At 54.1% G+C, this 13,533-nt stretch overlaps 1 protein-coding gene across 1 annotated transcript in view; it reads right to left on the minus strand.

Moving 5' to 3' along the window:
• Positions 1 to 13,533, minus strand: part of MYO15B (myosin XVB) — a 32,916-nt gene that overhangs the window by 17,154 nt on the left and 2,229 nt on the right. Inside the window, 19 exon segments of the mRNA XM_032617515.1 lie at positions 2,670 to 2,827; positions 3,068 to 3,185; positions 3,613 to 3,737; positions 3,875 to 3,920; positions 4,010 to 4,125; positions 4,315 to 4,392; positions 7,447 to 7,572; positions 8,329 to 8,460; positions 8,712 to 8,807; positions 9,930 to 10,062; positions 10,138 to 10,196; positions 10,310 to 10,423; positions 11,162 to 11,323; positions 11,717 to 11,780; positions 11,905 to 12,008; positions 12,271 to 12,393; positions 12,691 to 12,769; positions 12,924 to 13,033; positions 13,263 to 13,326. Of these exon segments, the coding sequence (XP_032473406.1) occupies positions 2,670 to 2,827; positions 3,068 to 3,185; positions 3,613 to 3,737; positions 3,875 to 3,920; positions 4,010 to 4,125; positions 4,315 to 4,392; positions 7,447 to 7,572; positions 8,329 to 8,460; positions 8,712 to 8,807; positions 9,930 to 10,062; positions 10,138 to 10,196; positions 10,310 to 10,423; positions 11,162 to 11,323; positions 11,717 to 11,780; positions 11,905 to 12,008; positions 12,271 to 12,393; positions 12,691 to 12,769; positions 12,924 to 13,033; positions 13,263 to 13,326 (2,007 nt within the window).

The raw sequence follows: 13,533 nt of genomic DNA on the forward strand, positions 1-13,533 counted from the left end.
GTAATTACCTATAATGGAAAAAAATCTGAAAAAGCGTATATATATGTATTATGTATGTATGTATATATTTGTAACTGAATCATTTTGCTGTACACCTGAAACATCGTAAATCACTATACTTCAATAAAAACATAAATAAATCTATAGCTTTTGTACATAAAAGGACACTTTCTGGTGACACAGTGGTTGGGAATCCACCTGCCAATGCAAGGGACATGGGTTCGAGCCCTGGTCCGGGAAGATCCCACATGCTGTGGAGCAACTAAGCCCGTGCACCACAATTACTGGGCCTGTGCTCTAGAGCCCGTGAGCCAAAACTACTCAGCCCACATGCCACAATCACTGAAGCCCGCGTGCCTAGAGCCCATGCTCCACAACACGACAAGCCACTGCAATGAGAAGCCAGCACACCACAACAAAGAGTAGCCCCCGCTTGCCGCAACTAGAGAAAGCCCATGTGCAGCAACGAAGACCCAATGCAGCCAAAAATGAATAATAAATAAATTAAAATTTTTTAATTTAAAAAAGAGAATGAGGGCTTCCCTGGTGGCGCAGTGGTTGAGAGTCCGCCTGCCGATGCAGGGGACACGGGTTCGTGCCCCGGTGTGGGAGGATCCCACATGCCGCGGAGCGGCTGGGCCCGTGAGCCATGGCCACTGAGCCTGCGCGTCCGGAGCCTGTTGCTCCGCAACGGGAGAGGCCACAACAGTGAGAGGCCCGCGTACCGCAAAAAAAAAGAGAATGAAAAGACAACCCACGTAATGGGAGACTACTTGCAAATCACACATTTGATAAAGGTTTAATATCCAGAACATATAAAGAACTCCTACAACTCAATGAAAAAAAAAAAACAACCCAATTAAAAAGCAGGCAGAGGGGGACTTCCCTGGTGGCATAGTGGTTAAGAAATCGCCTGCCAACACAGGGGACAAGGGTTCGAGCCCTGGTCCGGGAAGATCCCACATGCTGCGGAGCAACTAAGCCTGTGCACCACAACTACTGAGCCTGCGCTCTAGAGCCCACAAGCCACAACTACTGAGACCACAAGCCACAACTACTGAACCCGTGTGCCACAACTACTGAAGCCCGCGCACCTAGAGCCCGTGCTCCGCAACAAGAGAAGCCACCGCAATGAGAAGCCCGCGCACTGCAACGAAGAGCAGCCCCTGCTCACTGCAACTAGAGAAAGCCCACGCACAGCAACGAAGACTCGACACAGCCAAAAATAAATAAATAAATAAATTCCCAAAGGGAAAAAAAAAGCAGGCAGAGGACTTGGATATTTCCCCAAAGAGATACACAAATGGCCAAGAAGTACATGAAAAGATGCTCAACATCATTAGTCATTAAAGAAATGCAAATCAAAACCACAATGAGATACCACCTCACACCCACTAGGATGGCTATCATTTAAAAAGCAGAAAATAACAAGTATTGGCAAAGATGCAGAGAAATTGGAACCTTCACACATTGCTGGTAGGAATATAAAATGGTGCAGCCGCTGTGGAAAACAGTTTGGCAATTCCTCAAAAAGGTAAAGACAGAGTTACCGTATAACTCAGGATTTCCACTCCCAGATAGAGACCCAAAAGAACCAAAAGCAGAAACTTAAACAGTTACTTGTACACTTGTGTTGATAGCAGCCTTATTCACAATAAGCCAAAAGGTAGAAACAACCCACTGACAGATAAGTGGATAAACAAAATGCGGTCCATCCACACAATGGAACAATTTTCAGCCATAAAAAAGACATGAAGTTCTGACACATGTTACGACAGGGACGAACCCTGAAAACGCTATGGTTAGTGCAGTAATGTAAAAGGAATTTCTAGGAGTCAACTTAGACGGCATATCTAGAATAGGCAAATTCACAGCAATGGAAAGCAAACTGGAGGTTACCAGGGGCGGGAGGGAAGGGACAGTGAGGCATCATTGCTGAATGGGTATAGAGTTCCCGCTGGTGATGAAAACGTTTTGGAAACATATAGTGGTGACGGGTGCCCCCTTCTCCGAGGCTTCCCTGGTGTCCATGGTACTGCCTTCATTTTGTTCTCAGTCCTTAAACAATCCCCTTTGGGGCAACTGGAAGCTGGTTTACTGTCTGCATCTGACTCCCCAGCTAGCCTGGAAGGCACCATCTCTGTGCCTGTGTGAAGATGCTGGCACCTTCCTCCCTGTGTTGCCAGCACCTGGCCCAGGGTAGATGGAGAAGATGGTCAACCAACAGCTGTTGGATGGATGAGTGAAGACGGGCAGTGAAGGGTGAGTGGGGATGGAGCTAATGAGGCGAGAAGGGTGAGGGGAGCATCGTAGGACCACGAAGCCCAAAGAGCCTGGAGTGTAAAATTCCTGTCTACATCGAGGCTGGAGAAGTAGGCAGGGCCTCACACAACCTGATTCACGCTTTTAAAAGAGTATTCTTGCTGCAGAGTGGAGAACAGACTAGAAAAAAGAACAGTCAAGGAGTCAAGACCGCAGGTTTGACTGGCCTAGCAGGTAATGAGCTTCTCGTGGCTGGGGGTATTCAAGCAGAGACGGCATGGTGGGGATGCCAGCAAGGAGAGTCCGGTGCTGATGGGAAGAAGGCAGACTAGCCTTGAGGCCCTATGCCCCCCCGACCCTGCCCCACCACCGTGAGGAGGCCTACAGTCTCGCCCCACTCTGCACACCTGGCCTGGAGCCCACGCACGCGAATCCGTGGTAGGAGGCGAAGGCGTTGACAGGAGAGGCTGGTGCAGAGGCCTCGGTGCAGGGTGAGCAGGGCCTGGGCGCGCTGCTGGGCCCGGTGCCGCTCCAGCTGCTGCCAGCCCAGCTCCCGCAGTAGCACCTGGGGGCAGAGGTTTGGGCTGGGGGCAGACCAGGTGGCTGGAGACCACCCTGCCCTTCTCCCGAGGCCTCAGCCTCCTCCTTTCTGCCAAACTATTGATTCTACTGGGGTGCCCGGGACACCTGGCCCACTCCATCTCCCTACCACCCAGAAGGACCACCAAATCATGAGTTGGTCCCAAAATGTTCCTCCCACTTTCCAGCCATACCTGCTGCTTCCCTGCTCATACACACCACCCACCTGGGTGGCTCCCAGGTGACAGAGGGGCGACTCAGCCCCAAACACCTGGTTCAGGATGGCGCCACATCTTTCCCGGTCAGAGAGTTCTTCCTGTCCCTCTGTCCCCAGGGCCCGGAACCTGCCCCAAGGACAGAGAACCTTGCGGAGGTCGGAACAAGCACAGCGGGGACCTCCCTCCACGCTCATTTGACCCCTGAATCCCTCGGGGTCTATTCAGTCTATAAGCAATTCAACAATGATTTGGAAAGCACCTACTATGTGCCAGGCACTAAGGAGAGTTTTGCTGAGAGGACAATGCACAGAGCCGTGGAGAGGTGTGCGGATGACGAACAGTGAAAGGAGACGCAGATGGCGGGAGAGAAGGAGAGACAGAGAGAAAGGAAGGAGGGCGGGTTGGACGTCAGGCCCAGGGTCCCTGGGAAGGTGTGTCCATCCCCCGCTCCCGAAAAAGCCCCAGGTCCGCGAGCCACTCCAGGGGGCCTTCCTAGTGAGCCCTGGCCCTGAGGTGCCTGCGCCCCGGGGCTGCCCGCATCCTGGGCCCCTACCTGGCCAGGAAGGCCTGGAAAGGCACGCGAACGGGGAAGTTGGCGCTGCGGGTACACACGGCCTCCAGGATGCCCGCCTGGCGCAGTTGCTCTGCCACGTGACCCACATCAAAGAGGCCCGGAAGCTGTGGCCACGGGGCAGAGCCAAGGAGAGCTGAACTGAGGGGCTCAGAGCTGTGGGGAAGGTGGGGCAGGGCCGAGGAGGGCTGAGGGGGCGGGCAGGGGTGGGAGGGCTCTGGCGCCAGGTGTTGGGAGAGCTCACCTTTCCCGGGTTGGGGTTGAGGCACTGGATGAAATGGACATGGCTCCTGGTGGGTGGAAGGGGCGGTCACTTGAGCACAGACTGGCCCCTCCATTCAAACTCCCTGGGGTTGAGTGTGGGGGGCCCTATTCTCACCTGCCCAGCCGGGCTAGGAGGTCCCCCAGGGAATGCTGGAAGCGAGAGGTCAGCGTGGGTTTGCCTGGTCCGTCCCCAGACTCGGGCTCTGCTTCCTGGAACAGGCTACCCACCAGCTGTGGGGTGAGAGGGGGCCAAGCCAGCTCACCTGGGCCTGTCCAGCCTGCCCCTCACCCCGACCCCCAGGGAGCCAGGATGGGCCGGCCAAAGGTTCAGGTTGCCAGGGGCTTGAAGACCAGCTCCTTGGGCAAGGCTGTCAGGGTGGAGAGGGCAGAATGGGGGGACAGGGCAGCCGGCAGGGGCACCTGGAGCTGGCTCTGGGCAAGCATTTCCACCACAGCAGGGTCAAGATGATCCTGGTTTCTGTTTAAAAACTTGTGAACCTGCAAGAGATAATGTGGGGGTGGGGGGAGGGGAAGCCAAGGAGAGAAGGCTGGGTGTGGAAGTCAGTCCCTTTGCAAAATAATCCAGCCTCTCCCCTCTGAGTTATAAGGCCACCTTTGACACAACACTGTAAATCAACTACACTTCATTAAAAAAAAATGTTTTATAAAGGCCCCCTTTGAAGTTGGACTCATCTCACACCACGTACCAAAATTAACTCAAAATGAATGGATCAAAGACCCAGATGTAAGACCTGAAACTATAAAACTCTTAGAAGAAAACAAAGGGAGAAAGCTTCATGACATTGGACTTGGCAATGATTTCCTGAATATGACACTAAAAGCACAGGCAACAAAGGAAAAATAGATAAACTGGATTTCATTAAAATGAAAAACTTTTGTGTATCAAAATACAGTACTAAGAGGGTGAAAAGACAGCCTACAAAATGGGAGAAAATATCACATATAGTGGGTTAATATGCAGATTATGTAAAGAACTCCCACAACTTAACAACAACAAAAAAATAAAACAACTCAATTCAGGACTTCCCTGGTGGCACAGTGGTTAAGGATCCGCCTGCCAATGCAGGGGGCACTGGTTCGATCCCTGATCCAGGAAGACCCCACATGCCGCGTAGCAACTAAGCCCATGCACCACAACTACTGAGCCCACATGCCACAACTACTGAAGCCCACACACCTAGAGCCCGTGCTCCGCAACAAGAGAAGCCACCACAATGAGAAGGCCGTGCACCGCAATGAAGAGTAGCCCCCTGCTCGCTGCAACTAGAGAAAGCCTGCGTGTGGCAACGAAGACCCAAGGCAGCCGAAAATAAATAAATAAACCCCAAACCAACTCAATTCAAAAATGGGCAAAGGACTTGAATAGATATTTCTCCAAAGCAGATACACAAATGGCCAAGAAGCACATGAAAAGATGCTTGACATCGTTAGTCATTAGAGAAATGCAAATCAAAACCACAATGAAAAAAAAACCCAGGGCTTCCCTGGTGGCGCAGTGGTTGAGAGTCCGCCTGCCGATGCAGGGGACACCGGTTCGTGCCCCGGTCCGGGAGGATCCCACATGCCGCGGAGCGGCTGGGCCCGTGAGCCATGGCCGCTGAGCCTGCGCGTCCGGAGCCTGTGCTCCGCAACGGGAGAGGCCACAACAGTGAGAGGCCCGCATATCGCAAAAAAAAAAAAAAAAAAAAAAACCCAATGAGATACCACTTCACACCCACTAGGATGACTATAATTTTCAAAAATGGAAAATAACAAGTATTTGCAAGGATGTAGAAAAACTGGAACCCCCAATACATTGCTGGTGGGACTATAAAATGGTGCAATCACTGAGGAATAGTTTGGTGGCTCGTCAAAAAGGTAAACATAGCATTACCATATGACCCAGCAAACCTACTCTTAGGCAGATACCCAAAAGAATTGAAAGCGGCGACTCAAACAGTTACTTGTACACCCATGTTCACAGCAGCGTTATTCACAATAGCCAAAAAGGTGGAAACAATTCATGTCCATCAGCAGATGAATGGATAAACAAAATGTGGTCTATACATACAACGGAATATTATTCAGCCATAAAAAGGAAGGAAATTCTGACACAGGCTACAACATGGATGAACCTTGGAAGCATTATGCTTAATGCAATGAGTCAGACACATAAGGATTTTGTGTGTGTGTGTGTTATGATTCCACTTACATAAGAATAGGCAAATTTATAGATACAGAAAGTAGATTAGATATTGCCAGAGTCTGAGGAAGGGGGAATTGCAGCTTAAGGTTTAATGGGTAAGTTGTTTCTGTTTGGGATAATGAAAACGTACTGGAAATGGATAGCAGTGATGGTTACACAACATTTTGAATGTAAAGACACTGAAATGTACACTTAAAAATGGTTAGAATGGGAAATTTTATGTTGTGTATACTTTACCACATTTTTTTAAAGGCCGCCTTTGTCACATACCCAGTTCTTTGTTACACTTTTGGGTCTGTTTATTGGGTTTTCACTTCTGTCTCATTGATGGGTCTGCTCCTTATCAATACCATACTCTTTTAATTGCTAGAGCTTTAAAATATGTTTTAATACCTGATAGAGCAAATTCCTCCATAATCATTTGCTTTTTATCTTATTAGCTATTCTTATGCATTTATTTTCCATATAATACTTCAGAATAATTTTGTTAAAATCCACCTCTCCTTCTCTCATAAAAGCCCCATTGGAGTATTGTCTGGAATTACATGACTTTTCTAGATTAACTGGGAAAGAGTGAACATTATAGGGCTCCCCAACAGGAATGTGGCTTTTCCCTCCATTTTTAAGTCTTCTTTTGTGACCTTCAATACAATTTTATAGTTTTCTTTAGTCAATCTCCTTCTGTTTCTTCCTTTTTTCTTTTAGATGTGATTTTTTTTGAGGTATAATTGACATATACTCCTTGTGTTTCACGTGTGGATAACTCCTGTGTAGTTTGTATGTTTTCTTCTACAACCAGAGCATGTCACCTCCTCCAGGAAGCCTTACCTGACTTGCCCCACCTCAAACCAGTCACCTGGTCCTAGCCTTTAAACCAGGCCCCCTCCCCTCAGCAGCTCTCCTCCTGGGTAGGTGTGCAGTAGTCATGAAACTCATAAAGGGGAGAGGAGAATCCCTTCAGTGAGCACCTAGTATCTGCCAGGCACCTGACCCGCCATTTCCATGTAATTGCATTAATCCTCAGGACAATGCTATAGGCTGGACTCCCATTCCCCTTTTACAGATGAGGAAATGGAGGCTCAGAAGGAGAAGTAGACTGCCTGAGGTTATCAGAGCCAGGTCCCATGCATACACTCTGCCCCTCTTGGACTGGAGGGTCCCAAGGCCTTGACCCTCCCCACCCCATAATGCCCACCCAGAACTCAGTAAGTCATGCACTAGGTGAGGCCAAGGGGCCAGGTGGGGACAGATGGCCAAGCCTTGGAAGGGGCCTCCCCACACCTACCCCTCTCACCCGTCAGGTGACTCCCCAGGGTCACATTGCCCTCACTGATTCACCCTGATACCTGGTAGGTGACGGTCCCAGCGTAATGCCGCACGGTGAAGATGGGAAGGGGCAGCTGGGGCTTGGTGTAATGCGGGTGGTCGCCGTGGTGGTAGTGGCACTTCTGCAGGAAGGTGTGGTCCGTGGCCTGAGGAGAGGAAGAGCTTCTCAGGCCTTTGCAGGTGCCATTCCCCTGCTGGGACTGTGCTTCCCTCCCCTGCCCCCGAAAACCACATGCACTGAACAGAAGGTGAGCTTTGGTTTTGGTCCCCAAACTTGTTTTTCAGGAAGAGTCACTCCACATCTGAGTCCTTATAAAGGGCACAGCTTCTATCCCAGGGACTATTTTGAACAATTGGTTCCCATTTGAGAAAAAACACAGTAGCCTTGTATACCTCAGTCAATAAGATTTGGCGGCTTAGGGGACCCTTGATGAAATCATTTAAAAGAAATGGGGCTAGGGGAACTTTAAGGCAGATTTAGCAATCACTCCTGGGAGTCTGGTCTCACAGTTACATGTGTTTCTGAACAAGTCTTTCAAAGATACTTTTTAAAAGCCATCCGGTAAGAGATTATTTTATAGTGCTAAGGAACTTATAACAACAAATACTTGGGGAAACCCTCACAAGCCCCTCATGGGGCCTGCACAGTCCCCACCACCCTGCCCCTCAGGCACAATTTTCCCCCTTCTGCAGGAGGACTCTTGGAGAAGTCGGGAATCTCACTCAGGATCACCCAGAGACAGGATGTGAAGCCAGTCTGGCCACTGCTTTCCCAAGCTGCGCTGAGGGCCTGTGGGCAGGGTCCCAGGACCTCAGCTCTTTATTGTTACCCTGGGAGTTCCTGCTGGCTCTGGCCTGGCCACCAGGGCCCCCACTCCTTGTCCCCGACACTGAGGGCTCACCTGGGACAGCCATGTCTGGGCATCCAGGATACTCAGGAGGCTGTGGGGCTGGTCTACCAGGAGATCCAGGCAGGACTCCTGTGGAGGCTGGGGGATGGGCACCCAGGGCAACAACTCCCTCCGACACTCCTCCTGGGAACAGCCAGCATTTAGTTTACAGAGACCACCCATGTTCATGGGGGGACCTCATCTGCGCCAGAGCAAGGATGGCCCTCCCACTTTACAGATGAGTAAACTGAGCCTCAGAAGGACTGAGGCGGCCCATAGCAAGGGGGCTTTGGGGCAGAGCTCTCGGTGTAGTGCCTTCTCTTTACCAGGGATGGCCTCTGTTCTGGGAAACAGCTGGGTGTCCCCCTGCCACCTCCATGCCCAGCTCCCCATACCTCCTCCTGGGCCAGAAGCATCTGGCTAGAGAAGAGCTGCAGGCGCTCGCTGGCGAGATTGTTGCACAGCTGCTCCAGGCCGTTGACCTGCAGTGCCTGGGGGGGCGCGTGGGCAGTGAGGTGGGCACCCACACGAGGTGGGGGCACAGGGCAGCTGGTCGGGGGTCTAGCACACAGGCCTGGTTCCCTTCATCCCCCTCCCACAGCTGCCCCCATTCTCCCCAGCACTAGGCGGGAGTGGTGCACTAGGGCTGATGCTTCCTCCTCCAGGGACAAGACCAAAGATCCTGACACAGCATGCAGGCCGCCTCAGCCCGGTCCCAGCCTCGATCATGCTTCCTCCCTCCAACAACCCACACCCCTGCCTTCTGCCTTAGCACCGCTGTGAGCCTTCGGGCCTCTGATCATAGCCATCCTGTGGTCTAGAAGACACCTCTTGCTACAGCCTAACTCGCTGGCTCTCAGAATGCCACATCCTCGTAAGCAGAGCTCCAGGCTGCCGCCTCCAAGAAGCCTTCCAGCATCCCTTCTGTTGGAATTACAGGCTCCTTCCTCTGTGCCCCTCAGCACTTTCCTAGTAAGCCCAGCAGAGCCCCCGCTTCGTGTAGCTTTGTACAGTTTTGACATGTTCTAAAATACACACAAGAGCACGCATGTGCGTACATGCGCGCGCACACACACACACACACACACACACACACACACAGGCAACGGTCATCCCCTCCTCAGAGAGCGGATAGTCACCAAGGGCACACTGGAGAGGAGGAGAGAGCAGAGGACTGGGCACAGTGCCCATCCAAGGACTGAGGTGGGGGCCACCTCCCCTTGCTCTCGCCCCTCCTCCCTGCCTTGAGGAAACAGGATGTTCTGGAAAGGGGTGAAGAGCTTATGAAAAACTCAGTGTGATTTGGGGGATTCCCTCTCTTCCCTCTCCTCTGGGTACACAGCAGGCGAGGCTGACCCATCCGAGGGTCTTTCATTGTCTTAAGGGCTCCCGTGAGACTCAAGGCCAAGCAGGCAGAACTCTCCAGAGCCGACGTCAGGGCTGGACAGGGCAGATGGGTGTACCTATGGAGCACGCAGCTGTCTCGTGGACCATCTTATGGTCAGAAAGGCCAGCAGCGCACGAGCGCCCCCACAAAGGGAAGCTGCTGGGCTCCCCAGAAATAACCAGGATGAGGTGGGCACCCCGTCCTGGGCCCCGCCCCCAGGGGTGACCTCAAAGCCGTAGACATCGACGACAGTGACAGTGACCACGCTGCCTCCCTCCCCGGGGGGTGCCAGCCGCACATTGGTTCTCCTCAGAAGCCAGGTGAAGAGCCGCGAGTACAGGGCCTTGGCCAGGGCGTCCCTGTGGGCATGGGGAGTGAGCCTCGTGCAGCAGGGGCCAGGCCTGCTCACAGCTCTCTCCTGTCCCCAGGGCCACCTGGCATTGATGGCACTTTCCACGGGCAGGGATCTCGAGACCCGGCCATAGGGCGTCTCCTGAGGGCAGAGGATGTGCATGTGGTACGTCAGGCCCAAGGTCCACACTAGTGCTCCCCAAGCCTTCGGGTGGACTGGTCAGGCCCCCGCCTCCCCAGGACCCCCGAGCTCACCATGACCCTCCTGGTGACAGCCCCCTCCAGGCGCTCGGGCGGCACCCGCAGCAACCGGGCTGCTGTGTGGATCTCAGCCCAGCTGGACACGGCAGCCACCTCCTGTGACTCCCTCTGGACAGGCGGGAGGGGGCAGGGAGAGCTCTGCTTGTGGACTGGCTGCTTCCCATGGGGCAGGGGCAGGGCCTTGCTTTGCCTGGCAAGGTGCCCTGTTACCCAAAGGTAGATCTGGGCAGGTAGGAGCTGGCTCCGGAGTCTGAGGGCCTGAGCGTGAATCCTGACTTTACCTCTCCACTAACTGGCGGCCCTGACAAGTCTCTTTCCTTCTCCGAGTCTCCACTGTCTTATTGTTAAAGGCGAAACAACAATTTTTATGTTATGGTGTTCTCAGGAGCAATGAATTAGAAAATATATGCAGGGAATTCCTCAGCGGTCCAGCGGTTATAGGACTCGGCACATTCACTGCCGGGGGCCCGGGTTCAATCCCTGGTCAGGGAACTAAGATCCCGCAAGCTGCGCGGTGTGGCCAAAAGAAAAAAAAAAAAAGAAAAGAAAATATATGTAGAGTGATCTACACAGTGCCAGGTACATAATAGCTGCTCGATTAATGCCAAGCATCCTCCTTAGGGTGGCAGTTTAGTGGGACAGGATCGGTATAGATGCAGAAGACCCTGGTTTCAGTTTTCTCATCTGTACGATGGGAGTTCATCTGCTTTCTGGGGCAGTGGTGAGGCCCTGATGGTGGCCCGGGGCCTTACTGTCTCCTACACACAAGTGTTTGGCATTGTTATTTCTGCCCTCGTGATGATGCAAACAAGCCACCACCAATCCAGTGTCTCAGAGGGAGCTCACCTCTGAAGAGGAGAAGCAGATGTTGCCCAGCTGCAGGACAGAGGCCAGCACAGCCCAGACGGCAGTCAACTCCACGGTGCACAAGCCCAGCACCTGCAGGGCCTTCACCAGTCCTGTGAAGTCCTGGGCATCCTCCTTGCCCCGGAGCCTGCAGGCCCGGCCCTGCAGAGCACAGCAGGGGTGAGGGGTGAGGAGTCTGGCCACCCACAGCTTCCCTCTCCTCAGACCCTCCCCTGGGCAGGCCCCGTTGTCCAGCACCGAGGGGGCCTTCCCCCACCTGGTTGAGGTAGTAGTAGGTCTCCGGCCCCTGTAGGGAGAGCCGTTCCCGTTCCATGGGGTCCAGCCCCGCCAGCAGCTCATAAAAAACATGGAAGCTCCGCTCAGCCTGGGCCTCAGGGGAGAAGGACTGGCTTAGGGGGAGCAACGGCCTGGTCCTGTGCCCCAGGGGAGCAAGGACAAGTCCTGGGGAAGGCAGGCTTGGGGGCTGAGGGACCACAGCCGCTCACAGCGGCCCCTCCCTCTTTCCCGCTCTGGGAGCAGCGGGCCAGGTCATACCTGAAACACCACCCTCGAGGTCTCAAGCAGATAATGTGACACAGAGGCTCCCAGGATGACCCCTCTGTGGACACAGGACACTGAGTGAGGGACCCACCGTGGGCTGGACCCAAGGGCAGCAGTCTCAGCTTCCCAGTAAGGGAAACTGATCATGGGTGACCCTGCCCACCTGGACCCCCGTCACTCACTGCTTCAGGCAGAGGCCTAAGACCTGGCCAAAGCGGCTGGCGTTGGCGTTGAGGACTGTCTTGGCGTGGCCAAAGCTGCTGAGCACGGACAGCACGTGGTCCAGCTGGATGGGGGAGGGGCATTCAAGTACCCCTGGGAGCAGCAGTGGTGCCCACCGATCAGGCATCCCGGCCGAGGACACTATGTCCCTGGCAGCTCTGTTGGTCCATGGAGGGGTCAGTCACCCCAGCCCTCCCTGCCCCCGCAGTAGGCAATGCCTTGGGCTGCCCCCGAGGGGAAGCCAGAGGCCTGAAGACCACCCTTCTGGCCCAAAGGAGTAGCATGGTCCCTCTTGGATCCCTGGGAAATGGCGAGCTGCCCCTCACCTGACATCCTCTGTCCCTTGTCTGCCCCTGCTCCAGGCTGCTTAGGAACTGCACAATCTTTCTGGAAGCTTCTGTCTTCCCAGAGCCGCTGTGCCCACTGCAGGAGGGAGAGGCTGGCAGGGTCTCCAGGAAGGGGCACATAGGACAATCCCATTGAGCCCGAAAGTGGGGATATGCCCACCTGGAAGTGATACCTGCCCTAGAGGAGACTCCCAGAAATGCAGAAACATAGACCTGGGGCATAGAGACCAAACAGAAAAAAGTCCCCAAGATGCCTCGTTCAAGGGGCACAGTCTTAGGAAGTCCAGAGCTGTTGCCCAGCAGTGGACCAGACAGGCAGTTTCAAATGCAGACCTCACATCCCCTTCCTCCTGGCCTTCAGTGTGGCCTGAAGGTTCAGCCAAGCAGGGCAGCCACCACTCACCCCAAGAGGATGCAGGTGCCCTGCCCAGTGCTCTGAGACAGGCTATAGGCTGCTGCCACGATGGCAAAGATGTGTCTGGGGGAGGAGGGTGGAAGCAGATGAGAAGGTTACCAGAGATGGGCATCTGGGGCCTCCTGGGCGTAGGCAGGTCGTGCCTGCCATGCCCTGGACCTCAGTCAGTGGGACATGCTGGGGGTGAGCAGAGGGCTGGTGGGGCAAATTCACGTACGGGGTGGTGTTAGGGGTCTTCCTAGGGTGGTAGCTGGCCAGGACCTCAGGTGAGAAGAGAGGCAGGGGCCGGCGGGGGTTCAGAGCGAGCAGGAGGGGCCCCCCAAAGGTCTGGGAGGAAAGTGGAAGCTCTCATCAGAACATGGAGGGAGCAGGTGATGCAAATAGAGTGGAGCTCTGATGCCCCCGGCCCCTCCCCGCTCTGCAGGACCCCAGAGAGGGTTCAGCACCCAGCCCAGGGAGGAGAGAGATGGAGGGGAAAGCTCTCCAGGGGTGCCCGGAGGGCCCTCTGATCCCTAAGGGAATCCCAGCCCACCATCCCCTCTTGGGTCTCCCGTACATAGATTCGGCCCAGGTAAAACCTCTCCTTGAGGCACAGCAGTACGGAGCTGTCGCACACCGGCCTGTAGGGAAGCAGGGTGGAGAAGCAGGGAGTTGGGGGCAGAAGATCCTGGGTTAGCGCTGCCACTGGCTGCAGAGACACTTCCACCAAGTCATGCACCCTCTCCGAGCTGGTCCATAATACAGGGGTCCGGCTGCTAAGCAAATTACCAGCGCCGTGGGCGCTACAAGTGGGACCAGGCTGCTGACCCAGCGGGAAGCTTTGTGCC

The sequence above is a fragment of the Phocoena sinus genome, chromosome 20, assembly GCF_008692025.1.
Source record: "Phocoena sinus isolate mPhoSin1 chromosome 20, mPhoSin1.pri, whole genome shotgun sequence".
Taxonomy (NCBI): Eukaryota; Metazoa; Chordata; class Mammalia; order Artiodactyla; family Phocoenidae; genus Phocoena; species Phocoena sinus.